Raw genomic sequence first — 27,993 nt, forward strand, 5'->3', positions numbered from 1 at the left:
TGCTGTGAAATAATATCTTTTCTGTGTCTAAACAGCAAAAATCCAACAGGTGCACCGGAGTCCACTATATGAAATTATGCTTTTTGACGACTTTGAGGCTTACTAGTTACTCATATGTGGGTTTTTCTTCGTTTTATTAGGAAAAACAATGATACCGTACTCTCTCTAGCATGCACAGGCAGATTCAGTTTTACCTGGAAGGCATTAAAGGGGTTTGGAGTGTTATCAGGGCTTTTATGGTATAATTGCCACACCCTAAGTATGAATTAAAGGTCGACTTCACAGTACTAGCTAAACGGACCGCTCTTAAAACAAACACAGACACAATAAATAGATTTCACAAAACTATCTATCTCTAAAAATTAAGAGACAAACCGAATGAACAAGACAGAGCAAAAGACAGCAGAGAGAAAAAACACAAACAGTGAGTGAGCAAGAGAAAGACAGAGAGAGACACAGAGAAAAGGGGAGAGAGAGAGAGAGAGAGGGAGAGAGGGATAGAGAGAGAGAGAGAGAGAGAGAGAGAGAGAGAGAGAGAGAGAGAGAGAGAGAGAGAGAGAGAGAGAGAGAGAGACTTTGCCCTGAGTGACCCTTGTCTGCTTCAATTTCTCTGGGTGAAATCAAGCTGACTTCAGCCAGACGTGCTCAGATTCCACCTGCAGTTTACTGACACATGCCAGATGTCTTCTGTATCACTCTGTGTAACATTGAATCCATCACAATTACAACCTTTATCAGGTCAAAATGGTGGCAAAGAAAAAAATATGAGGTTTTCGAAATATAACTAAAGTGGTGACAGAGTGAAACGTTCGCAAAAACTTTTAAAAGTTTGGTTCCCAGTGCCAAGGAATGAATCAGTGAGTGTATTTTAGATCTGGCTTTTCAAGTTCAGAACAGTGTTGTGATCTTTAACTAAAAAAAAAATTTTTTTTAAACTAAACTAAAGCTATATAGGAATAAAAATGAATAAATAAATACAAATTACTAAAACTTAGACTAAAATCAAACAGAAAATATAAAAAAGCTATTTCAAAGTAAAAAAAAAAAAAAAACGGTTTCACAGACCTATACTATCAAAGTCCTAGACTAAAATGCATGTTTGAGCTGTTTTAACTGAAAGCATCTTGCACAGACATATTTTAAAATACGCATGTGCCGTTGTTTTGTCTCAAGATGCACACTAGTAACACTAGTTTTTTTTTTTCTCCAAGGCACGTTTATAAAAGCTACTTAACTGCCTTAATTGAACTAAGGCCAAATCCTGGCTTAATCTAAACCCTGTCTGTGAAACAAGGCCTTAAGTGCTTTTACAAAACTGCCAAGCTTAACATTTATATTTTTAAATCCTTCCCAAAATCCCAAGAAGTCCAATTCACTTTGATTGTAAGTGCCACACCATAACCTCGATTTTTAAGAAAATACCAAGTGAAATTATTTATGGTAATCAACATTATGCCACACAAACACTGTTGACTGAGCTTAACTTGTCTTCAACTGGGAAAATTCATGTAAAATTAGATTTTCTGTTAAACAGCCTAAAATATGACTAGACTAACATTAGTCTTGTGGGATTCGCTAGCTACCCTATAGGCCCGTGAAGCTTTCTTTTGTTGCCCCTGTTTGCTCAGTATTCAACAGAGCAAAGAAGAGAGACAAAGACTGATGAGGAGCGCACTTCAAAGTGCCTTTCATGCCAGACCCTCCTATGTCTCTTTCTCTGGCCTGAAAGTAAGGGCTGGGACTCTCTCGGGCCATGCCATTCATGCAGTAAACAACAGGGGAAGGAGGAAGTCAAAATCACTCCTCCTGATTAACAGGACACAATGCCCTTGTCCCCTTTTCTCTCTGCGCCCTCCAGTTTGGCTCTGATACATCCACTAGCCTCAAGGAGATTGCTGTAAACATAATAATGGCTGCAACCCCAACATTGTACAATCAAGTGCTTAAAACACTTTTGATGACAGCTCTGCTTGCTACACAGCCACAATACTCTGGGTCACAATTTATGTTAGTTTATTCTACCTACTAATTCACATTTAAAGGTTAGGGCAAGAGATATAAGTAGGTTTTGGGTTAAAGTCACTGCAGGGCTCCAAATAAAACCAGGATATGAATATTGCATGTAAATCTCACAAGATGTTTTGCAGAACTAGGGGTAATACCATCTACTTAGTTACCCACAGCCTCCCTTGATCTCCCAATAGTTTCCACTGTTATGAGTTTGCATAACAAATGTTACTTAAAAAACTACTGAGTCTCCTTGCTTCAAAAAAGTGCTAGGTCAACGTTTCGCAAATTATCTTTGTGTGGACACGAACAGATAAATTAATGTCTAATTATGGTGGATATTCGATTGTATATGAAATTAAAACAAACAGACATATACCAGCTGTCTAATTAAGATGCCTAAATCAGTCAATCCTATATTGGCAGTCTATCAGATAATGACGTTTCAATAATCATAATATAACACCAGAACATTTTGTGCATGTAAACACAGTCATTGCTACTGCTAATTGTCATTAATTGCAGTAATATGAATAGCAAACACACCGTGTTGCCTAAAAATTGACATTTAAAAAAACTACACTATAAAACAAGTACAATTGAAAACTTAAAGTTACAACCTGTGGTGAAAAATGAATTGTACCTTTTCCCACCACTTTAAATAAACTAGAGTAGAAATGGCAGAAATTATTGTGACAAGTTAAATGTATGTAAACAAAGATGTTGTAATAATGCTGACAACATTTACAGTGCGCTCCAGTTCCCAATCAACTGACTACAAACAATGACAGCTTTCACAGGCGCTTCTTTTTCCGGACAAAACTTCGCAGCAATTCCAAAACATTTACATCAATATTCGAAGACAATAAAAAAATCCGTTTTTAAACCGGCGGAAAAATGACATCCCCGCACTTTAATGTAAATGCATCCACACCTGTACAACAAGACATGCGAGAACTCTTACCTCACTCCATACGAGTGTATTCTCTTCAACTGCCAAAGGTAAAGCTTTCAAACTTCTTCTACAAAGTATCGTGACTGACTCACGGCCGGTACATCCGTGTGCGTGACATGCACTTGTACACTGCCGAATGTTTTGAATGGACACACAGGGGTTGTGGATGCACCATCGTTGCTCACTCTCTTCAACACCCGCCGCGTGTGATGATGGCCCTGCCCACCAAAGAGCACATTAACTAATCCTACTACGACGAGGGGTGGGCTCATGAATATTAAGTAGGACACTTGACTGGACCCTGCTGAAATGTAACCAAGCAACATCAGTATAAAGAGATAAACCTTCGTCATAGTAGGACTCGTACATTCAAATAGGAAAAATAAAATATATAAAATTGCAACAGGAGCAGGACACTCAATTGTTTAGGGACCATACATTGTCTCAGGCTGGTTTACCTAAGATTTTTTAATCCTTACTTGTATTCAGGCATGTTACAATCACATTTTGTATAATTATAGTAGGCTACAAACTAAATGTATGCATTAGGCTTTGTATGTCATTATTATTCATGAATAAACATGTATAAATGTGCTAATAGTATTAATAATAATGTTTTTAAAAGTATGCTCCTTGTCCTTAATAACATGTCTTGGCAATTACATGGCATAGGATACATGTACATTTTTAATGCCTTTTAAAAAACAAAATATAAAAATTGGTGAAGCAAAAAGGGGTCACACATCAAATAGTAGGTAAAGAACATAAAATAGTAGCTAAAAAAAACAAAGAATAGTAGGCTTATAATTGTTCCCTTCTATTACATGCTGTTTTTAGGACCAAGCCATGGTGGAGACCACAGTTGAAAGTAACCTCTCTGTTTAAGCCAGATATGATCCATGTTAAATAACAAAAATCCTGTTAACACACTCGTGAACAAGGATACAACCATTTCACACGTAAATCCTAAATCATCTAACACCTACTCTGCCTGGTTGTTAGGCTATAGATTAAAAAAAGACATGCCAAGAAGCGTCATTCCTAAAGTCAGAGGATTGGTTTACCTAAAGTGCCCCAGGCAATTGAACAGGAAATGGAGAGGAAGTCAATCAGTGTGCCCACCCTTCCTGTCTGTTCTTCAATAGGCTGGACTCAGTCCAAGGATCACAGACAGAATTTTACGAAAAACCCAGCAGAGGTTAAGAGTCTGTGCTTCAACTATTTACAAGTAGAGTACCACCTAGTGGTCGATCAGTGCCAAGCTGGAAGAAGATGCTAAATTATCCTGAAAATAGAAGCAATATAGTGAAATACAGTAACACTTTACAATAAGGTCTCATTTGTTAACATTAGTTAATGTATTAAAGGTACAATATGTAAGAATTGTGTATCAAAATATCCAAAAACCACTTGCACAGTGTTATACATTTCTTTCAATTGTGTACTTACATTATCCTAAATGTTTCCAAGAATTTGTAAATTCAGAGAAATTAACTATTTTAAATAGTGCTCGTCCCTTGTCACTCGCCGCCTATCTGTCAATGACGTAATATCCGCATTATCCCTGGCTTCTGCTTGTACTGCCATAGTAACCATGTTGACAGACGTGGACAACTGTGTTACGTCTAGTGGCACACTGTTGTTTCGTTGAAACATTATGGACCATGGCAAGCAGACTTTAGGACAAAAGGAGAGATATATCGAGGATCAATATCGGCGTGGTGTTTTTGAGATGCCGAGAGCCACGTCCATGACAAACTGCAACTTGACAGAGATGCCACTCTTGCATGTACTTTATTAGACAGGTGAGCAAATGTACATAAAATGAATCAATATTATATAGTTCAACATGATGAAATGTTAGAATATGATCAGTATGTTATTCTAACGTTGATCTAGCTTACTGCTAGTCTCATACAGCCAACAAACTAACACATAGAATAACATTATAACTTTCAACTCACTCAAATGCAGTTTAGTATGATAGTGGACCAAGTGAAACAGCGCTGTTACCTCACAATTTTAATTTATTACATAAACTGACCAGTTTGTGTATTAATATAGCACTTGCAGGTAGTTCGGTAAAATTAAATGTCCTCCTCATTCCTTTATATCCGTGGCACTCGAATATGTCTCATTAGGAATCGCGACCTGCTTCATACCACAGTCATGTGGTAAAAAACACTCATCCATAAACATTATTTCCCATAAACCTTATTAGATTCATCGGCATTCTAATGTTCTAACATTCCATGATTCCGCTTATTCACTGCGTCATCAATGTGCGCCTTTGTTATTGTAAGAGGTTAGCGACCCCTAGCGGCCAAAAAAAATTACATATTGTAGCTTTAAGTAAAATTTGGTCTTTACAACTTTTACTTGTAACTGAGTAATATTTGACCATAAATAAGTCAAAATACAGATGGACACTGTGGTGCTCCCTAATGTTTGTTAAAAAGACTTCAAATGTGTATGCCTTAAATAAGTAAGTAAAAGGAGGACAATTGTGTCTGTTCGAAGCGTGTTCATCTTTCTGCTTCTCTGTGAACCACTGGTTGATTTCTGTGTCAATAACAATTGTTAGGCTATTTAATTCTCATTCAATGCCGTGATTTTTCAAGGCAAACAAAAAGACAGAATAAAATAACAAAGAAGTAATTTGTCATAGAAAATGTCAGCCTATTTGTTGTAGACCTACTGAAAATTGTTTTGATTTATTTTAAAACAGATTGCTCCAGTTATTAAAGTCCCCCTGTGGTGAAAATCAAGCTTATAATGTTGTTTATGTCTATGTGGTGTTTTAATATGCTTTCAGACAAACCATATACAAATTCATAAGTCAACACCATTGCTGAGTATTTTCTCCTTAAAACTGCAGTGAACCAAAGACAGTCTCAAAAACGCGGTTTGAAATCGCTGGTGTTTCTGACGTCACAAACTACCAAACTACCAATCATCTCAACATGTGATCCTCAACGAGTGGATCTCTGAGCTGGTGCGAGTGAGTGGACAGGGGGCTGATTTGCATATTCATAGAACCCCGTATATTAAATGAGGCAAGGGTGTAGAGTAACATTCAAGCTATTTTAAGTCATGAAGAATTTTTTTCAAGGAAAAAACGTTTAAATATGGAATTGTGGTGATCAACGATGAGTTTTAAGAATACAATTATTGAGTACAGGCAGGGGACTTTAAACCTCCTGTTATGATTTCAGGCACTGAATATAATGAGTTTACATCGCCACCTTCTGGACATCACTGCACAATGCATCCGTTGCACTGAGTGAAACCATTTGAGACCAGAGAAGACAAAGTAGCCTTTTTTTAGCCCACATAACAAGAAACGAAGGGTGGACATCTTTTAAATAAATAATGATGAAGCAACAAAATTTGTGTGAAATATATACATAGAAGTAAATATAAACACAGCAAGGGGGAAATTTTATTCTACAAATCATGTCTTATAACCCATTCTTGCATTTATTTACTCAAACAACTTTGTTTGACAGAACTATACTATAGACATCTCACAAATCTCAGTTAATTAAGCAGAGGTAATTAACAGTTGTCAGACGTTATTTGGAATTATCTGAAGCTGCAGAGAGATGTTTGTTAAAAATCACTGTTGACATAGGCTATACTGTGACCTTTAAGTGGCCATGGATAAAAAGCAAGAATTTATGGGTTGACAACCTGTCAAAAATTTGGAAAAATTAAAATTTCTTAATGTTTGAAAGCAGTCTCTTATGTTCACCATGCTCCATTTATTTGGTCAAAAATACAGAAAAAAATGGATTGTGAAATATTAAAATTTTAAAATCTAATTTATTCCTGTGATTTATTCCTGTGTTAGAATTTTCAGCATCATTACTCCAGTCTACAGTGTCACATGATCCTTCAGAAAACATTCTAATGCTGATGCTCATGAAACATTTCTTATAATTATCAATGGTGAAAACAGTTGTGCTGCTTTATTTTTGTGGAAATGGTGATACTTTTCTCAGGATTCTTTGATGAATAGAAAGTTAAACGAAAAGCATTTATTCACATTTATTACATTTATCTATTACACTTATTAAAACATTTATTAAATATAAATCTTTTTACATTATATGTGTCTTAACTGTCACTTTTGATTTAATGCATCTTTAATTAATTAATTGATTCATTTCTTTTTTAATCTTACCACTAATGTTTGAAAGGTATTGTTTCCACAAAAATGTTAAGCACCAATTGATAAAAAAAATGTCTTGACCATCAAATCATCATAATGATTTCTGAAGGATCATGTGACACTATAAAGACTGGAGTAATGATGCTGAAAATTCTACTTTGCATCATACGAATAAAACATTTTAAATGTAATTTAACTATAAAAAAAACATTTTAAATGGTAATAATATTTCATAATATTACTGTTTTTACTGTATTTTTGATTAAATAAATGCAGCCTTGGAAAGCATAAGAGACTTCTTTCAAAAACGTATACAAAACAATTATGTTTCCAAATTTTTTACATGAATCGAATCTAAGCCATGCTCTGATTTGCGATACGATCTTGGGCTCACATGAAAATTAATAGTCAACATTAATGTAACCGGACAGTCACTGCATGAGGTGGAAGGGAGGAAATCTCCCACAGAGCTAACCACCATCCTTCCTGTGGACTGAAGCTGGGCCGTGACCCAAAAAGTGCCTTTAACCCTCTGATCTCTCTCATTAGCAAATGCACAAACAACACCAACAAACAAACAAACAAACAAAAACATCAACAACCCTTGCCCCCCTCCATCACAATGTCTTTCTGTTTGACTCCCTCACTCTATGAGAGAGGTCAGATTACATCATGGTTCACATCCTTGCTGTGAAGAACAGCAGGGGACCCGAGAAAAGATTGGCCACAAAAGTTTCAGCACGAATTCTGAATAAAGGAGAAATCCTATTGACCGGAAGAACATGCAAGGGTGTCCACTAGGGTCTCACGTTATCAGCCTATTCATCAGGCAACTCTCCCACTGCTGCCCGCTTTGGCTCTGGGTTTAGTCACATCATCAGCCCTGAATGACAGATCCCCAATCTCTCATCAGCCTCTACACTGTAAAATTTTTATAAAAATTTATTAATAAATAAAAAGTGGCTGCCTTAAAGGGGTCATCGGATACTCATTTTCCACAAGTGGGTATGATTCTTTAGGAGAAATATGCTAATATCAACAGTCTCTCTGTGGTCGTGGGCGGAGCATGAGCATTATGACATCATAGCGCTCAGAAATCCAAACAGCCTAATTATTGAGAGCGTTTAGACTTTTTGAGGATTAAAAAAAAAAGGAGCGAGTGGATTTTTTTCATTGTATGGTGGTTGTGTCCACACACTGCAAAGACACATGTGTATGCAAACACAATATAAAAGTGAATTTTGCATCTAATGACCCCTTTAAATTTTTAAGTACAATCATCTTGGATGTTTAAGTCATTTCAACTTAAATTGTGTTCAACTGACTTTAAATGAGTTGAATCTTGTATAACTTGTAAAGAAAAAAGCTGAATACTCATAACTTATGGATCATAATTTTTGTTCATAATTTTTTACAGTGTAACGCTCTCACATCCCAGAATACACAGAGACAAAGGGAGCTGGCCAACAAACAGTGTGTGAGTCAATCAGTTCTTAAACAGCACTATCATTATTTACAATTGAGAATATACAAGACAAAAATTACAATTTACTATGGTAAAAAAAAAAAAAATAATAATAATAATGATAATATATCCAGGGCAATCTGGCAAGTGCACAGCCAGACCTTTTTCTTCACATTATTTTGTATATGCTGTAATAAAATTTTGGGTGTTGTTTACCATAGACGTGTGTCTGAAAGTTTTCTGTGTTTCCAAATTTGACCCAGGTGTCCATCAAAGCAAAAACAGCATGTCTGGGAACACAAGATCCCTCTCATTCCATGTAACCAAAACTGCACTCCTGGTGGCCCAGCCAGGTAACGATCTCTGGCTCTCGCTGGCCTGGGCCCTACATTGGCACAGCAGGGAGGACATTTACAAAGCTACACTTCACAAGACACTCCTTGAAACTTTTCAACAACCGAACTCCATCTGAAGTCACTGGAGAATTGCTAAAAGAAGAAATCCCATGGATCAATGATAATAGGGGATCATTTTCTATTATGATGACACATGAAATGTCATTTGACAAAATCTCTTATGCTTTTTCAATATGTAACACTTTTCGTATTATTATTTGATTCATTTATACAGTAATTTTAGTAGGCTATATGCCATAAAATATGCCATTTTTACCAAATTTTACCAAATGTAAAAACCACAACAAGAACAGTTTAAATAAATAGAGCCAATATTTCTGTGTAATCATTCTGATCATTTTATGACTTAAACCTTGTGTTTCCACAGGGAAAGCCATTCCATCTTTAACTATTTCACAATTACTTCTTCTTTTTTTTTGCTCAGCAAAATTTTATCTCATACTTTTGACTCATATCATAATTTCAACTATTTATCTCGTAATAATTATTTTATTAATGTCATAATTTAAGCTTTTATACCATAATTATGATCGTTTACCAAACAAAATATTTTTTTCTTATGTGGGCCGTCATTAAAGTAAAAACTTGTGGTGTTACTGTCAAGGTGTATTTTTTTGTCTCAAAGCCTTTTCCATATGCTGATATTTAATGATTTATACATTGAAACAAAAGATGACAAGATGAAAAAATATAGGCAAGACACCAGAATCATCAAAAGCTGACTATGTCACAGGATATTCATAATTAAATGGCTTACATTACATTTTTTTGCTTATGCTTTTTGTCCCTGGTCATGACACTTAATATATTTGCAAAGTCTTCGCAAATTTAAAACCACCCTTGATTTATTTTGTCAGTGCCTATAGCCAAACCTTTTAGCTATTAATCTTCTCAAAAGTTCAGAAAAAGGTTTACAAGAAATACTGCATTATGTGTGTTTGTATTGGAACAGATTATAAAAGTTTTTTTTGTTTGTTTGTTTGTTTTTTACTTGGATTAATCCATTTCTTCAAATCACTTCTAATTCTACCTAGCACACAAAACAGAGTTTTGATTATTCTGTTAAGTACTGTAACTCAAACAATGCAACTTTACCCTTTCGTATTTGTCCAAGGTCATTAATAAGGAATTTGTAATCCATTGGCTCAATCAGCATTATTATTTTGTTCTTGGTAATTACAGAAACAGGTCAAATGTGTATAATTAAGCTCTGGAATGCTTTTTTTTTCAAGCCGTTATATAGAAAGTGTATAGCCTTGGCATTTTCATGGGGCAAGTGTATCTTCTCTGCACTTGCTCTTGTCTTTTTCAAGGTGGTAAAACAACAAGGCATGCAAAAGTGTGGCTCAGTAACTGAAAAGGGCATATATGATAATCATTTGTAACATTAAAATTATGATTCAGTATAAGAATTGGGATGAAACTTAGTTTTGACTGAAGCAGACCTTCATGTGCCAAAAAAAAAAAGATTAGTGGAGCATAAGCTGGCTAAGTCCTAAACAAGAGCTTAAAATGCTGGCTCATCCCGAAAAGTCCCTAATCACGGAGTTAGGAAATCTCCACTTTGGAGCTTTGGAGGCATGTGTGTGAATTAGTCTCACAGTCAACTCAAAACAAACAGAGTTAAAGCCATGAAACACGAGGGGTCAAAGTCAAGCAAGAACTGCAAGCTGCTGAATTAAGATCCCTCAATTCAGCGATTCCAGAAAAGCTCTCTGCACAGAGTTCAAGCCGAGCCAGTGAAATTGTTACATTATCTTAAAGCTTTGGCTAAGAAAGTCCATTACATCGCTGTATTCAATGGCAATGGCCTAGCAACACGAACACTTCCACAGTTTTTACAGTTATTTTTAATGGTATAGTATCTGGGTGAGCATAATATACACTACCAAAGAGGGGCGCTGCTCTCTCAAATGTGACCCAAAGTTGTTTGGTTTACAATTCAATTATCCAATTATGCACAGAAACATTCAACATCTATGATAAATGACCGAAAAATAGAAGGAGCATTTTATAAAAATAAAAATAAATCCTTAATTTAATTTACTTTCTACAAAGTAGGCTACTTTGACAAAGAACAGTGATTATTAGACTTAAAAAGCATTTTCAGTTGTCGTGTGTGGCTAAAGATTTAGGGTTAGCCATAGAGGAGTCTATCTGTACCAACAGGGCAGAGAGTAAGTGAGAACACAAAAGTGAATGGGGCCTACTGCTAAAGCAGAACTAGGTTATGTAGAAATATTGAGCATATCCCATCTAATCTGTTTAGCACTGTGCAACCAGACGGAAAAACTACAGCCTTGTAAACGCATGATTGCAGAGTCAGTCAATAGCGGAATAGGAAATCATAAAAAAAACTTCAAAAGCAGTGGATAGTGAGGATAAAACAATGGAGTTCATTTGTTTTCTTGATGCAGGACTCTAAAGGAACAATAATCTGACTAAATAAAAACACTGCATAAGCATTTCTGAAAAAAATAAAACATGCATCGGACAAAAAATAAACGTTTTCCAATCACAACTTCCATCAAGCATGACATTCCTTATACTACAGCTGCCTGTTCAAATTGCAGTGAACATTTCAACTGTACCCAAGCAGAGGATGGAAATGTTATTATAGATATTCAGTGGTTTGCAGTGGGCCAGACTCTAGTCTACTTTGTTTCCTTTTCACTCACTTGTTTGGACCAGATTTTACATAAATATTTAGGCATTGCTCCACTTGGTTCTGAGAATGGCTTTGATAGAGGATTACATATCCAGTGACCACTAATTCCAAAATTACACAAATAGTTTGTAATAAACAAATGACAAGAGCTCATGAGCACACATACTCAAAAACATCACCGAAGATATGTCATGCAAGCTTTGCTTGACTACAAATAAACACATTTATATGTTAGCACACATGTAATTCAGGCAAAAAAAAAAAAAAAATTGTATAAACAGAAAGTAAGTAAATTATAGAACTTCTTGTCATAACAGTAAATAAGCTGTATGTTTATGGAAGTAGGACAATTTTGTTACAGTAACTGCAGTAGGTGTTTCCTAAACTTTTTTATATGAAGAAGGTCATAGAAACTTTGAAATTTTTCCATACTAACTTTTAAATGTATTTTACCAATATATTATATTATAACAGCTACTTTGGGTTATGCAAGTCAAATAATTGTAAGCTAATTTAGGCTACAATAGGCTACAAAGATTGCTAGGTAAAACTTGATTTTAGCTTGCTATAGTGTTGTTCACGTGCATGCAAGTTCTGTGAGCTCAAAAAGGTAGTGTACTATATTAATGACAATCACAGCTGCTCTTTTCTGACTCTTCAAACTGACAGTTTATACTATTATTAGGTAGTCCTATGTCGTAGGCAACTATTAGGCTAAGATAGGGGTAATATTAAAAATAAAACCATTTAAATATTTTTTTTGTGAAATGTAAATAGTTGAGGAAACTTAGTGACAAATATGATTACCATGGGTAGGTACAATGTAATTACAATGTATTATTCTCTGCATTTCAACATCCACATGTCGATGAACATCCGAAATCGCCGCCTTACCCGCAAATAGGGCGTTATTTGTAGGGACAGACATTAGTGGTGTTCGAAACCATAGTGGACTTTATTAAGTGCACTCATTCAACATTGCACTTCAATAACAAGTGTAGCCTACAACCGATGGACGCTCAACGGCTGTCCGAATTCACTCACTCCTTTCCACTCCTTCAAGTGAACATTATAAATGGACTAACGTAGGGAAGTGAATGAGGGTTTAGGGGGCGATTTCGGATTCAGCCTGACTCCACCCTCTCGGCTTTTGAAAAAACTTTATTTAAAATCAACCTCAAGAACAACCCGTCATTTCGAAACACACACGATATTAATAAACTCGGTAGGTATTTATGATTACATTATGTAATATTAACTAAGGTTTACTTTTGCGATAAAATGTTCCATAAACGTGTGCAGTCGTTGTATTTAATGCTGAAATAATACGACAGTAACGTTAGCCATAGCCCTTTAATCCTGCATTAGAAATCAAGCTATATTGCACAATGAACTAACCCGCTGTGCTCTCTCGTATTCCGTCTGTATTTTAACTGCTAAAATGCTCACTCTGGAATTAAGAGGTATTTGTACAGTACAGGTTTCACTTTCTCTTTACTGGTTAACAGAATATAATATGTAAAGGTAGTTAGCTGGTTGGCTAACCTTGTTTTGTTCACACTGACATTTAGCACGCTCATTTGTCGGGCATATATTATGTATTTTTTGTACAGGATCAAACGTGCATGGCTCGAATTCCACAATGAAATCTGTTATTATAACACCATAAAATAATAATGATGATTTATCAGTTGTGGGTTTATAGTTTTGCTGTTATAGACTCAAACTGTGGCACAAATGTCACCAACACGTTAGCCTTTGAATTTACTTTTACAATGTTGCCATACGACTTACAGTTGATCCTTCACATATTTCCATTAATGTAAATATCTCTATCTAAATATCCCAGGTACAAAAGCTTTATTCTGTATGGGAGGCAGACATCATCCCCCAACCATAAGGGTTTGATTCTATTTATGGAACAAGCTCAAGATCATTTGTAGCTTCTGTGGAACATAACAGATCCAGTGTGGACAATGGCTTCGGAGGAGATGGAAGGTTTGTGCCCATTACCAGAGGTGACGGGCATCAAGGTCGAGCCATCAGTCAGCATTGGCTCAGTGGAGGATGCCAACTCACAGAACGCCATGGGGATAAAGTTTATATTACCCAATCGCTTTGACATGAACGTATGCTCACGCTTCGTGAAGTCGCTGAACGAGGAAGACAGTAAAAACATCCAGGACCAGGTGAACTCTGATCTGGAGGTGGCTTCTGTGTTATTTAAAGGTAAAGCAAATGAATGGAGGAAAAAGATGATTTTTGGTGAATATCATTGTCAGGGAAGTTTTAAAGATTTATTGTTTCTGTTTCTCAATCTACAGCGGAGTGTAATATCCAAACATCTCCCTCACCTGGTATTCAGGTTAGGCATGTGTACACGCCATCGACCACCAAACACTTCTCTCCCATTAAGCAGTCCACCACACTCACCAACAAACACCGTGGGAACGAGGTCTCATCCACACCGTTGCTTGTTCATTGTAAGTCTTCTCATTTCATTTGGCAAAAGTATCCGCACTGATATTTGTCAATCTCCTCTGGTGTTGTCCAATCCTGCTTTAGGAATGCCACTGTGCCGCAGAGTTAGTTTAGCTCCACACCTGAACCAAGGCAATCAAGCTCTTCAGGATTACTAAAACCTTCCAGGTAGGTATATATTGGGACAAGATGGAGCTACACTCTGCAGGAAGTTGGCCCCCAGGACTAGGATTGGACACCCCTGATCTACTCTTTAAAGCTAAAACCATGACTAAAACTTCATGTTCGCAGGGTTCCCACGGGTCCTTGAAATCCTTGAAAGTTTGTGAACCTGAAAAAAAAAATTCAAGGCCCTGGAAAGTTTTTGAAAATAAACGTACATAGATACAGGTCCTTGAAAGTGCTTGAATTTATTTTGTTCAAGAAGTTTTCTGGGAAAAAATTCCATATCATTCCCTCCGGTCCGCTAATGTGTTATTTTGCCAACACTTCGTGGCCTATGGATACGACCTTGCTTGATTTACGTTAGTTACGCGCATTTACGTGTTACGTTAAGTGTTTCCCGCATGAGGTACTTTGTGTTGTACATTGCCATGACATTCACGTGTGCATGAAACTAGTACTACGATGGTACCTCAACGTTTGCTGTTGATGTTGGACACAATAAATAAATGTGTCCCCAAATTAAGTCCTTGAATTTGAGGGTATTGGACCTGGAAAGTCCTTGAAAGGTCCTTGAATTTGAAGTTAACCAAGGTGTGGGAACCCTGTGTTCGCCTTTTCCCCCTCTTTTCTAGCACTGTCTATACATCAGTTGGCGGCACAAGGAGAGATGGTGTTCCTGGCAAGTCGAATAGAACAAGGCAAGTTTGTAAAATCAAAAATAAAGTAAAGCAGTAATATTCTGAAATATTATTACATTTAAAATAATTATTAATTTATTTCCTGTGATGGCAAAGCTGAATTATCAGCATCATTACTCCAGTCTTCAGTGTCACATGATCCTTTAGAACATTGTGTATTATTAATGTTGAAAAAAGTTGTGCTGCTAAATATTTTTTGTAGAAACTGATATTTTTATCCAGGATTCTTTTGATGAACAGAACTTTTGCAACATTATAAATGTCTTTACTGTCACTTTTATTTAATTCAATGTTTCCTTGCTGAATAAGTGTATTAATGAATATATATATATACACTGACCCCAAACTTGAAGATTGGTGTAATTATCTCTTAGGTCAATTATGTCTAAAATTGTGATAAATGAGGAGCTGACACTTACCTTCCTTTTTCTCTTTATATTAGAGTCTGTGATAAACCTACAGGACGAGGAAGGATTCACCCCACTAATGTGGGCAGCAGCTCATGGACAGATTGCTGTGGTGGAGTTCCTGTTACAGAGTGTGAGTGCAAAATATTGTACACTTTCACTACATCCCTCAGATCAAATAGTCCAAATAAACCTGCACAAAGCAATCAGTTAGCATTCCTATTCATGTCCGTGGCAAATGTTCGGCTGGTGCATGCTGCCATCTTTATTCGTGGGGGTCACTGTTCCGGAAGCTTTGTTATTCTTTATACTTGCACCCTTCTGTCATTCTTTTGAAATTTTAGCTAAAAGCCTCAATAGGTCAGACCCATCTGGGACACGAAGCAGAAGTCAAATTTAATGGCTGAATCTTTAGATACTCACAATCCTTTTCTTACAGGGTGCAGATCCTCATCTCTTGGCCAAAGGGAGAGAGAGTGCACTGTCATTGGCCTGCAGTAAAGGGTACACAGATATTGTCAGAATGCTTATCGACTGTGGAGTTGACGTCAATGAGTATGATTGGGTAAGTGGACACATTATTGATTTCTGAAGACATCTAATAATAGAAGTTCTGCAAATGAAAATCATGTGTCGTTGACTTTAGTGCAGTATAGTACTTTGCTAAATATGCTGGTAGTTTGACAGCAATGTAAATGGATTTGACGGGTTTGGCGGTTGGGGGTTAAATAGTAAGAGATAGTCACATAGTTTTTTCTAGTATTGTTATATGGTGTGTGAATACACTTCTCACTATGAGGTGTAGAAGTCAGAATCAATGTTTTAGCAAAAAAATTATTTGTACTTAAAGCAGTGCTTATGCATTTTCAGAATGGTGGCGCTCCGGTACTCTATGCAGTTCATGGTAATCATGTTCGCTGTGTAGAAATCCTCTTAGGTAAAAGGCTTAATTTGAATTCAGTTCTTTTCACTCCAATGCATTCGTTTAGTTTTTTCCAAAGGTTTGGTTCACTCAGTGTAATGAATATGACTTCTGATCACTGAACAGAGAGTGGAGCTGACCCAACCATGGAGTCGGACTCTGGGTTCAACGCTATGGACATGGCTGTGGCGATGGGCCATAGAAATGGTAACACTAACAAGTTTCCCATCAGTGTTAAATACCATAAAGCTTAGCTGTCTTAAAATATGAATATTTGACGAAGCTGAGATCATTAACCTTGTACATGTTTTGTGTTGGTCTTACTGTCTCAACATGCATGTAATTGTAATTTTTCATATTTCCCAGTCCAACAGGTCTTGGAGGCTCATCTTCTGAAGCTTCTGCAAGGCATCAAAGAATAACCATGGCATGTACGAGACAAATAGGAGCGAATATTTGAGTGTTACGAGTGTTCAATATCTGCCAACTGATGAAGTGAATTGTCATTTTTGAATCCACCATTTACTGAACATACAAATGTACTGATCAATAACAATCCATGATCCATGATAATTGCTGACATCAGAAATTGATTTTGGATGTAATATATATATATATACACTGTATAATATATGTGCGTGTGTGTTTAGTCAATGTGATGTGTGTTTTATGTCAATGATCTTGGCCAATTTGCAATGTGTACTTGAAAAGCCATTTCAATTTTGCATTTAATGCAAAACGAAAAAGTTTCACATCAAACTTGACTGGTATTAAGAATGGTTAATAAAATAAGCTAAATCAGGTACTTTAGAATCAATGGAGTGCAAAAGAACATGGTGCAAGAGATTTTCAGCAACAGTTTTCAGTGAGAGATGTCCAAGTACTAATTAAACTCACTTTTCTGTTGCACCCAGAAAGGTTTAATCTGTGGATTGCCCTCTTTTTATTTCAAATTTTGCTCTACAAAACTGTAAATAAACTTTTACTTGTATTAGGATGTGTCTGATTGTAGTCTAAAAAACAACTATTATTTAAAAAGTGCACTGCATTTCTAACATGAGTTTTTGTACGTTTTTTTGTACTAATCCCTAAAGAATCATAATTGTTTGTTAACAGCATGGAGTGTCCTCATCCCCAATTAAACGCAACAACAGTGTTTAATAATCTTTTTGTCAATAGCAAATGTTTATTTCCAGATGTTGATTCAGACAAGCTCCAAATGAGTGAGCCTCAGTAACAGGGAAGGTGGAGGCAAAGATGCCTCTTGGACCGCACAAGCAAACACACATACCAGTAAAACTGTGCATGAACTTGTGTGGTTCAAACAATCTCACTCTCTCAGCAAGGACACGAGGGCCACAGCAGTGCACGAAAAAGATATTGTAGATTCAGGGATGCAATACATTTATAAAAGAATAGGGGAAAAAAGTCCCACAAGTCTCCGCTGAGACCAGAGATCTCAAACGCCTTTCCTTCCCATGATGTTAATTTGCCTCATTCTTTGAAGCCTCATCGAAATTCTCCACAAGATCTGCAAAGAGGGAAAATATGGATTAAGTAAAACAATATAATGTCTACATGTAGGCACCTCAAAGGGGTTACGAAGACTTGAAGGGTTAGTTCATCCCAAAATTAATTGTTTTCAACGCTCCAGTGTCCCAATCAGACATATTTGATGAGCACAATGGGCAATCAGGCTTTTAAGATTCCACTCAAAGAGTCACATTTTTAAATTTCTGTACCAACTTGGTACCGAAGTCGGTACTTTGACAACACTAGAAGAGAGGGACAGAAAGCTCTCAGATTTCATCAAAAAGATCTTCATTTGTGTTCCGAAGATGAACGAAAGTCTTACGGTTTGGAACAACATGAGGGTGAGTAATTCATGACAGAACTTTCATTTTTGGGTGAACTAACCCTTTACCATTTGTAGGAAATACAGGATTTATGAAGAAATAAATAAACAATGTGAGATTGATGACTAATGGGCCGTTTACACGACACCATTTTCAACCAAAAACGGAAAACTTCTGCAATTTGGCCATTCGTGGAATTTGGCCATTTTTGAAAACGATACAGTTATTGTCTGTGTAAACTAAAAAAAACACAAATTTGTGAAAATGGGTGATGTGCATGTGTATTATGTGTTCAGGCTACAGGTGCATAGTTTTTCTTTACAAAGTGGCCTCGCCAACTACTGGCCTGGAATGCATTATACATCGATATTAAAAGTTTTTTACGATTTTGAAACTTTTAAATCTATTTTTAGTACATCTTTGTCATGTAAATGCACCCTAAAATCTCATCTTTATGAAATGCTGTCTGAGTGTTTATAGACACGATCTGAAAAAGCTATTTCCGTGCTTCTCTTTCACTTGAGTAAGCCTGCGTGTGCAAGTGATTTCCATAGAGAACAAATGAACACTGGGAGACTGAAAAGTCCACAGCTGTAAAAATTAAACCGCAGAGGATCAAAGCAGGTTGCCTTTTAGGAGATGAAATCTGATAAATGGAATTCAACTTTTCCGCTCCAGGGCATCAGAGAGGGAATAACTAACAGAAGGTTGAATTTTGTTTTCAGAGGGGACAGAAAAGGTTGAATCGCAGTAATGGGCACAATGGCACAAGCTGTTATGCCAATGGCACAATGGCATAACCTTTTTGTCATCGCACGGGTGAGCTAATTTTGCAGTGTCGGAGATGTAATCATACTGTACATGTGCAAGACTTGAGTTACTAACTGGAGTTTGCTCAGGAAGGAGAACTGGGGAATTGTAATGGCAACCGTATGTGTTTGCCCCCCTCTTTAAAAAGAAAAGCAAACCGAGCTTTCAGTGCTCATAAACAATAGAGGAGATTTTAAACACTTGTATATGTTGACAATGTAACAGCCTAGACAACCTGCTGAAACCCTCCTTTTTTGGATATTTCCACAACATAAGCAACAATGCTGCCCTTACGTAAGCAAGCGTGCTATGCTTACATTACCACACGCAAAGAAACCCATATGGTAATGATTGTGAAGCTCAAGCTAGGAGGCATTTAAAATACACAAGGAATAATAAAAAAATATTTAAAAAAATCCTTATGGTTAATGCGCGTTGCAATTTAAGATATTGTTAAAGCGGATTTGGGGGGGGTTTCAGAGCAACATACTGACCTGGAACTTCGTCATCATCTTCCTCTCCACCAGCTACCGGTGCCTTTCCATCACCAGCTGTAAAAAAATGGGAGAAAAATGTAAAATGTTCAAATATTCACCATTTTGAACAATACACTGTAAGTTGGAGATTGGAACATTTACAGTCATCGTTTATAATACTGTCAAAAGAGATCTTTCCATAATAGCATGGCTAAACATGCAAAGATATGGGATGCTTCATCTCAGATTAACCATAAGCCCTAACAAGATATATTACTAGTAATAATGAACAGAATTAAAAGCCTTCAGACATACATTAGCACTAACTTAATAGAGAGAGGGGGAAAAAATTTCTAATTTTGCATTTATAAGATAAATATGTATTTTAGTTTTCCTTTAGACCAAACTGGGGTTTGAGAGTTCATTAAAAATATTTAAATTAAAATACAAAACAAGAAAACACCTGCAAGTGATTTGACCATTAAATGGATAGTTCACCCAAAAACTATAATTCTGTTATCACTTGCCCTCATGTCGTTCCCAACTCGTAAGACTTTTGTTCATCTTCAAAGCAAAGATGAAGATAGATTCATCCGAGAGATTTCTTTCTCTCCACTGACAGCTACGCAACTACCACTTTGTGGCTACAAATTGCTTTATATGATGAACAGATTGAATTAAGGCTTTTATTCACATGTAAAAGATCTTTAATGCACACATAAATGAAGGTAAACGGAAGCTCAAGCATGATTAATTCTCGCATTTAAGTCACGGTTTGTTCACGCACATCAAGCAAGTACTGGTGAGCTTCTGTTTATGTTCACTGATCAATGTTTATGAGAATAAAAGGCCTAAATGTATTCTATGCACCATATAAAGCAATCGAGTCTCTTCAGAAAATTTAGACAAAACCACTCAATTCATAAGGATAATTTTTACAATCTCTTTATGAACTTTTTGAAGCATCAAATTTGTAGTTGCATGAACTGTCAATGGATGGGGAAAAATCTGTCAGATTTCCCTAAAATGTCTTTTGTTTCGAAGATGAACGAAAGTCTTACGGATTTGGAATGACACGAGGGTGAGTAAATAACCACTCTTTCATTTTTATGTGAACTATCCCTTTAACCATCAAAGAACTGATAATGTGACCCCGTTAAATTGAAATGTTAGCTTAAAATCTTTAGAGGTACTTCAAAGAAATGTTTAGGTCAAATGGGTTCAGCTGACAAATGTTTTGATATTCCTGCTTGAGACACTCACTCAGTCTATGCATAAATCTCTAGGAACAGACCAGCAGCAATGACACACCCCTCCCCCAAAAACACACTTACACCTGTTTGCAACATACTACTTTGTGGGTTTAGTTAGTAGTTCAATATGCTGCTATCTGCATAAAATGAAAGAAACAAAGAAATGTGACACACTGCCTCTGTCTGCCTCATGCAATCTGACCCATTTTGAGAACAGAACACACCTTGTTTGGGCAGGGCCTCTGCAAGTCTGCGCAGACTGGTCAGGCTGTCAGCGCCCAACTGGTTGAGGATAGAGGGCAGCATCTCTGTCAGCTGCTTGGTCTCGGCGTGGCCTGTGATGGTGAAAGTATTGGCTGCCAGTGAGGCCTGCACTTTGGGATTGTTGAAGTGGATCACTGTGCCCTGGTTTGTAAACATGTTTACCTGCAAAGCAACAGCATGACAAGATGAAAGACCAAAGCATTTGTGTACATAGAAAGATTTCACATTTTATTCGTAAATGTAGACTTGTATTTAGCTGAGCCAATCCTTACCTCCTCAATGCCAGAAATGTTATTTACTCCCAATTTCTTCAGGGAGAACTGGAGCTTTTTGTCATCGGCAGTAGCCGTTCTGTGGACCACCTTCTTCTTTCTGCGAGCGGTGCCCTATCAAAACAAAACGGCATCAATATGTATGTATGGTACTAGTCTTATTTTGCCTGATATATATGAAGAACATAGACATTACCAAGGTTTTACTGTTTGTTTTGTTATCAGCCCTTACCTTTCCACCGATGCGGACTTGTGCCTGCAACTTGGCTAATTTCTCCTGGTTCATTATCGTTTCTTTCATCTGTAAGACAGAAGGATGTCAATGATAGTGGAGAGAACGGAATGAAGTTACAACACAAATTTGTTTCGGGGTGCGGTCTGAATGACAAATTCAGCGGACAAACTTATCTTAAGCCTGCAAGACTTCGACACACATTATTTCATAAAAAAAAACAAATTAAGTCTTTGCTCATTTTCAAACACACTTAAATCAGAAAACGACTGTTTTATTTTAGCAGCAGCGGCAAGTAACGTTAAGAGCAAAAACTCGGAGCTTGCTGTCAGGCCTGTTGAGAAAGAGCGACCACTTAACTAAAGTCAGGTGGTTGTAACACCGCAAAATAACACTTCCAGACCGACACTACTATGCAACTCCTCAAAGTTTTCAAAACAAAACTCTGATTAAACAGTTATTAGTCCACAAAGAAAAACGATAGCCAGTTTTTTATAAGAAAACGATTAATGAAAAGTCGTAAATAAAAACGCTATTAGCATTTTGTCTGTAAATATAAATGTAAAAAGCATTAGATCAATCTGTCGCGAGCTAAGACTCGTGGAGTTTGTTTGCTGTGAGCTAGCAGCAGTGCTATTTTCACGCGCTCTCAGGCCCGGGTCTCTCCCGACAGGGCCGAGTCTCACCCGAACCAATTCAGCCATCTTTCCGCGGGTGATTTGTAAGAATTACAAAACAGCAGCCGATTTTGGTAAATAAGGTACTTATTTACCTTGAGCCTCGGAACCAGGAGTGGTTGTGCAGGAAATAGAGTATTTTAGAGCTCCTCACTGACCTGCACGCTAGCAGCAAACACACGCGGAGAGCAAGATGGAAGCGAGAGAGGAAGACGGAAGTGACGACAGGGCTGAAATGAGACGCAGTGGGCTGGATCCAGAAAACCAGCCTGCCTGCCCTGCAACTCGGGGCCAAGAATAGAATCGGCCAGCAGTTTCGGGTCTCTTTTGTGCGATATTGGTGTAATGTTATAAGATAAAAGTGAGTTTAAAATACAGAATATCAACCAGAAATTATGTCGTCCCAATCTATTCTTTACTTGAACACTTGTTATTGAAGTCCTGCCCTCTATGGTGGGCTGCATGTTTAATAACTTTGTTGAGATATAGGCTATATGATGAGTTTGTCTCAGATCCAAATACAATCTAAAATCAATATGCATTTTTATAACCATTAAATAACATCTGTTAGTAGTAGGCTATAGCCTATTTAAATTTGTAGGCTACTGGAAACCGTAGCCTATAGGCCTATTAAAGTGTAGCCGCTATTCATCTATGAAACAATATTTAGCCTAAACAATTTGTAGGCCTAGACAAATTGCGTATTCTGCTGCTTATAACAAACAATTATTTAAAAAAAAACGAAAAAGAGTTGAATAAAGAAATGTAGCCTGTGAAAATGTGAATTTATATCAGAATAAATAATCACATTGCATGAAATTATGAAGTCTGGATTTGCCCATGTCAGAAATCCTCAGAGAAAAAAATACGAGTGTTACGGTTATACAAAAAAAAAAGGGAAAATTTCCAACGATGTCCCCTTTAAGCTTTTTTTTTTGCTCTCGCACCATTTTTGATATATCCCAATGTATAATCGAAATTTCCAGAAAATAAAAAAATTAATTAAATAAATAAATATAGGATATATATATATATATATATATATATATATATATATATATATATATATATTCAGAAAATACTTTAAAAGTAACTAGCGTTCCACAGTGCAGCTGAAAAGACTATTTCAAAATAAATTCTTTTTCACTTTTAGGCGACTCGAAATAGAACACGCAACAGGAAAATGACTGCATGTGATTGGTGGGCCTATAACCACACGTTATAACATTAAACACGTTTTATGTCGTACATGTTAAATTAATTGTAGAGCACGTGCGAATCTCTGCAGATGTTTTAGTTACAATTCTGATTACCGGTGCATTCATGGGACTTGTCACCCGCAGCCGTGGCAGGGAAGTGCTTTCATGGCAGCCTACCCCGTGGCACGGAAAGCGTCACCCCTGCGGGACTTAAGAAACACTTTAGATGTGGTTTAACCACACACACAAGCCCTGACCCGTCTCACGGCGCCCCGGTTCTCAAAACTCCATTTCATTCACTTGCACGCGCAGGATAATTAAGCCACAACCAATAGGAACATCACTGCCAGTTATTGTGATGTCCTGATTAATCTGGATTGTGCGTAGGCTAATTTACCGTCTTCCAAAATTAATAGGCCTATAGTAGCCTAATAGCATAGCTATCCAACCAGTAAGAGTTCACTTTTATATAATGACTAGCCTATAGCCTACCTATTTAAAGAACTAGCCTAGATTTGTTTTTCAAACCAAGTTAAACAATTTATGCTTTACCCGTGCTCATATCTGCAATGGCCTACTTAGGATCAATAGGCTATAATGTCCTGTTGAAAGTGTATTTTGCCGCACAGCACGCTTTCTGACCAATCTTCAGAATTTAAAGTGTGCTTCAGAATTTAAAGTCTGCCGAAAATATGCAGCAACGATGAAGCAGCTAAGGTTGGTAGTTAAAATATAGGCTAGGCCTACTGCCAAAATTGTTTCTGATCAGTTTCTGATGTAAACAAACAGCATTTCAGAGTTAAAAGTCACTTTCGTTTTCGTTTCACTAAATAGTTTAAGCAGCTTATGATTGCATTTTGACAACGATTTTCTATGCTAGCCTAATAATTCCTTTTGTTGCAGCACGAATAACGTTTAGCTAACTGTGTGAATTAAATATATTAGCTATAGCTACAACCATGATTATGGTCCCTGCAGCCTACCTTTTTTCCACAAGTCAAATAGCAAAAAAATGTAAAAAATAAAATAAAATAAAAAAGTAAAAAGTAAAAAATGGACCAGCGCTATTATTTAAAGACTGATTTAAAAAGTACTTAATAAGTCTAAACATTAAGTTACATTAATGAACGAATAAATTACAGTTTTGATTATGAATTTTTTTTAATATTGAATAAATATACAAATAGCCTATTACTGAGTTATTTTACGAATTAACATTAAATTAATTTCAATTGATTCCATCAATTCATAGGTTAGCCTACTTGCTTGCAAAATAACAGAATTTTTGAAAGTTTTTGTAAAATAATAATCCCGTGGAACCAAAACAGAATGGCTTAGCTAAAATTGAGATAAACTGGACAGAAGGGTTAATGGCTACAGTCTGATCTGAACTGCCGCGAGATGGCACTCTCACAGCCCTTAATAACTGCTGGCTGAAGTAAATATATGTTAAAACACAAGCCTGACCACATGAGTTACCATAAAACGGCCATCAAACCGGACCAGATGTTTTTTCAATCATACAAAAATACCCCTTATACCCACTGCATCCTCCAGAACCAACATGAAACTGTAATAAAGAAGGAAAAGATAATTCATTTTGAGGAGTTTGAAAAGAGCTTTTTTTTATGTCGGGGACACGAGTTTCTATGGGTCAGCGGTGTGTGTCTTTTGGACAAGTGTTTTCATCACTCCTAACCACAAGTTGTTTTAGTAGCCAACTTTATACACAATTTTCTATGTTTTTCTTTCTTTCTTTTCCTTTTTTTCTTTAAGCGAGCTTCTTGACTGTGTATTTTTATTTATTTTTTACTTTACGCCTAAATTATTAGTAGCCTAAACTAATAGGCTATTACTAAAATATTGATTGTTATTAGGCCTAATATTATTAGGTTATCACAGTAATAATAATAATAATATTAACAATTATGATAACAATGAAGTTAAGATTTTATGACGTGAAAATACGTTTATTATATTTGATCATTGCTTATACAAACAAATAAAAAATTAATGAAAACATTACGCCTTTATATATTCCAATGTAGTGTTTGAAAGTGCTTTGTTAACCACAACACTTTATAGTCCTTATTTAATATTCAGTAGATAATACTAAAATTCGGCTTTATAGGCTCATGTAAAAACGAGAAAACAAAAACACAGACACCCCCTTTAAAGGGAAAATAACACACTAGGCTACAGCTGATTTTGAGCCGTGCATGGATAGGCTATAGCCTACATTTGATTTTGTATTTTTAAATTAACATTTACAGCATTAACATTTTCATGGACTTTGTAATGTTTTAATTATTGTCATGTAGGCTACTACTGAACTCTTGTTTCGATTAAGGCCTGTTTTCCCGTTGGACGCATTTTATTATGGAAGGAATTTATCACAAATGATACACACAGGCCTTTTTTCTTATTATAATTTTTCTTAATGTGTAAAATCGTACCAGAACCGTCCAATATTCCATTTGCCTTTACTCACAAATATCCTACTTCTTTAACATTTTAAAAATGACTCTTGCCAGACCAACTGATAAAACTAATTATGAATTTGACTATGTTGGCCTCCAGGGATAAGGCACATGCGCATGTGCACTGCTTTTTCGCGAGCTAGAATGCTCTTTCGTGATCCGCGTGACTGATGCGAGTTAACAGCTGATTTTTTTCCATTACCAGTGGCTCACGGATGATCTAGTGCACTCCCGTGTCACGCAAACTGAGATGCGTGTAAGGCAGACATGGAACCGTTTTGAAGCATTTCTGAAAATCATCTACAATCCCATTATGTCCACATTAAACGTCATGCTCAGCACCTGAACACACATAGTAAACACGTTTATTATTATGGTTTCATCCTATAGGCTATTATGAGAAATATAACAATAGCAGGGAGGGTCCTACCATTACGATGTGCTTAGTTCGCTGAGCTTCTTACATCTTCGAGTCATTATAAGCTTTAAAAGAAGACCCAGGAATATCCCACTAAACCAGTGGATTAAGCGGCGGCGATGACCGCCAAAGATAGAACCTCGCCGTTCTTTAGAATATTTTCAAAGACTGATATTTTTTTTTATCTCTTCAATTGGAGCGGTGACGCTTTGTTGTCATGTGATCAGCGAGCTGGTATAAAGCGCAAGGGAAGGTCCGCCCTCTTTGGAATCCTGATCTGGCCTTTAGGAGGGTCTCCCCAGACAGAATAAACGTGTGGATGTGGGGATCTGGGCAACCTCTTGATTCCGTGCCGACAGTAATTCATTAAAAGCCTATGGCACAGGTGACACACTGGCACGTCCTCTCTGCATCTGCTCGGCGCGTCTTATGAGTTCCCTCGATTGGAGAGCGCAGGTAACACACAGGCTCAGCTCTCACAACGCTCTTCCGCCGTAGCCCATCAGGGACCCGAGAGAGCCATGACTTTGAGCTCCGAGATGTCGGATGCGTCTGTGCTCTCGGAGGAGACCGACATCGACGTGGTTGGAGAGGGAGATGATGGTGACGGCCATACGCGCTCATACGTGGACGAGGTAGCTCAGATGCACGACGAGATCCTGCTCAGCGGCTCGCCGTCTTGTGTGGATGGCTCCGCCGCACGGGACCCATACAAGCCAGCAAGTAAAAACACCCTGGTGAAGCCCCCATACTCCTACATCGCACTCATCACCATGGCAATCCTCCAAAGTCCCAAGAAGCGCCTGACGCTCAGCGAGATCTGTGACTTCATCAGTAACAGATTTCCGTACTACCGGGAAAAGTTCCCAGCTTGGCAGAACTCTATCCGGCACAACCTGTCCCTAAACGACTGCTTCGTCAAGATACCCCGGGAGCCCGGAAACCCCGGTAAAGGCAACTACTGGACACTAGACCCAGAGTCCGCCGACATGTTTGATAACGGGAGCTTTCTACGCCGCCGGAAACGCTTTAAGCGCCAGCAGGCACCTGAACTTCTCCGCGAACACGGAGGCTTTCTTCCCGCGGCCGCTGCCTACGGCTATGGGCCTTACGGTTGTGGATACGGTCTGCAGCTTCAGTCTTATCATGCACATTCCGCGCTCTTCACCTTCCAGCAGCATCAGCCGCCCCCGTCCCGGCATCCTCACACCGGAACTCTCATCCCCGCGCCTTCCCTCATGCCAACCACAACGGAGCTCACCCGTTCCCGCTTCTATCCTCCTCTTAGTCCTGGGCTTTCTTCCCCCTTACAGACAGCGGCTAAATCCCCGGTTCACCGCTCACCCTTTTCCATAGACAGCATTATCGGGAGCTCTTTAAGCCCTACGCTCTCGCATTGTGCCTCACGGACTTCCACGGTGGTCCCGGTGCTGCCGCCGACCCTCGCGTCTCAGCACTCCCCAAACCAACTACCGGGAGTCTTGCACGGACCGACGTCTTTACACGAAAGCTACGCAAACCGGATTGTGAGTGGCACTAGCGGCTGTTAATTTTTTTAAAAAAACTAAACGTCACATTTTTAAAGCGATACACTCCTTAAGGTAGGATTATTTTTGTACTGTTTTGTTTCACACAGCTGAATGGTGAACATTTACACGTTCGTGCCTATATTCAAGCTGTGAAATATAAAATATATAT

The 27,993-nt window shown here is 37.5% G+C and overlaps 4 protein-coding genes across 17 annotated transcripts in view; 2 read left to right on the plus strand and 2 right to left on the minus strand.

Annotated features, from left to right (window-relative positions):
* Positions 1–3,173, minus strand: part of arhgef28a (Rho guanine nucleotide exchange factor (GEF) 28a) — a 96,816-nt gene extending 93,643 nt beyond the window's left edge. For 10 of the 11 annotated variants that reach the window (XM_077231086.1, XM_077231082.1, XM_077231081.1 and 7 more), the window contains exon 1: positions 2,972–3,170. The gene's annotated coding sequence lies outside the window, so the exon portion shown is untranslated. Of the gene's footprint in view, positions 1–2,971 lie in introns of all 11 variants that reach the window. The other variant, XM_077231083.1, reaches the window with a different exon arrangement.
* A 9,646-nt stretch (positions 3,174–12,819) lies between these two features.
* On the plus strand, positions 12,820–17,522 carry ankra2 (ankyrin repeat, family A (RFXANK-like), 2). 2 transcript variants are annotated; one of them, XM_077231069.1, is made up of 9 exons: positions 12,820–12,910; positions 13,535–13,914; positions 14,010–14,168; positions 14,964–15,029; positions 15,472–15,569; positions 15,876–16,001; positions 16,307–16,373; positions 16,485–16,565; positions 16,725–17,522. In XM_077231069.1, the coding sequence occupies exons 2-9, from the start codon at positions 13,662–13,664 to the stop codon at positions 16,778–16,780; spliced, it is 906 nt and encodes a 301-aa protein (XP_077087184.1). In that variant the 5' UTR covers positions 12,820–12,910; positions 13,535–13,661; the 3' UTR covers positions 16,781–17,522. The 2 variants fall into 2 exon arrangements, with proteins under 2 accessions (XP_077087184.1, XP_077087185.1); XM_077231070.1 differs by having other exon boundaries at positions 12,880–13,148.
* btf3 (basic transcription factor 3) lies at positions 17,515–27,477 on the minus strand. Of its 3 annotated transcripts, none has more exons than XM_077231072.1 (6): positions 26,308–27,477; positions 21,522–21,590; positions 21,290–21,403; positions 20,978–21,179; positions 19,519–19,575; positions 17,515–17,889 (listed from the first exon to the last, which is right to left on the minus strand). In XM_077231072.1, exons 1-6 carry the CDS (start codon positions 26,308–26,310, stop codon positions 17,843–17,845), a joined length of 492 nt encoding a protein of 163 aa, XP_077087187.1. In that variant the 5' UTR covers positions 26,311–27,477; the 3' UTR covers positions 17,515–17,842. The 3 variants fall into 3 exon arrangements, with proteins under 3 accessions (XP_077087187.1, XP_077087189.1, XP_077087186.1); XM_077231074.1 differs by lacking the exon at positions 26,308–27,477 and adding an exon at positions 22,357–22,488; XM_077231071.1 differs by lacking the exon at positions 26,308–27,477 and adding an exon at positions 22,294–22,415.
* Positions 26,691–27,989, plus strand: foxd1 (forkhead box D1). Its single transcript, XM_077231068.1, has one exon. It carries the CDS (start codon positions 26,817–26,819, stop codon positions 27,843–27,845), a length of 1,029 nt encoding a protein of 342 aa, XP_077087183.1. The 5' UTR covers positions 26,691–26,816; the 3' UTR covers positions 27,846–27,989.
* Positions 27,990–27,993: the final 4 nt, after the last annotated feature.

The sequence above is a fragment of the Siphateles boraxobius genome, unplaced genomic scaffold, assembly GCF_051911475.1.
Source record: "Siphateles boraxobius isolate OS27281-9 unplaced genomic scaffold, OSU_SipBor_1 16, whole genome shotgun sequence".
Lineage (NCBI taxonomy): Eukaryota > Metazoa > Chordata > Actinopteri > Cypriniformes > Leuciscidae > Siphateles > Siphateles boraxobius.

Coding starts and splice junctions, on each gene's coding strand:
- btf3 (XM_077231072.1), bottom strand. Junction 21,404..21,521: donor AAGTCCGCATCGGTGGAAAG/GTAAGGGCTGAT, acceptor TTGTTTTGATAG/GGCACCGCTCGCAGAAAGAA. Junction 21,180..21,289: donor ACATTTCTGGCATTGAGGAG/GTAAGGATTGGC, acceptor GTTGCTTTGCAG/GTAAACATGTTTACAAACCA.
- foxd1 (XM_077231068.1), top strand. CDS start 26,817: ATGACTTTGAGCTCCGAGATGTCGGATGCGTCTGTGCTCTCGGAGGAG.
- ankra2 (XM_077231069.1), top strand. CDS start 13,662: ATGGCTTCGGAGGAGATGGAAGGTTTGTGCCCATTACCAGAGGTGACG. Junction 14,169..14,963: donor CACACCGTTGCTTGTTCATT/GTAAGTCTTCTC, acceptor CCTCTTTTCTAG/CACTGTCTATACATCAGTTG. Junction 15,570..15,875: donor TGGAGTTCCTGTTACAGAGT/GTGAGTGCAAAA, acceptor CTTTTCTTACAG/GGTGCAGATCCTCATCTCTT.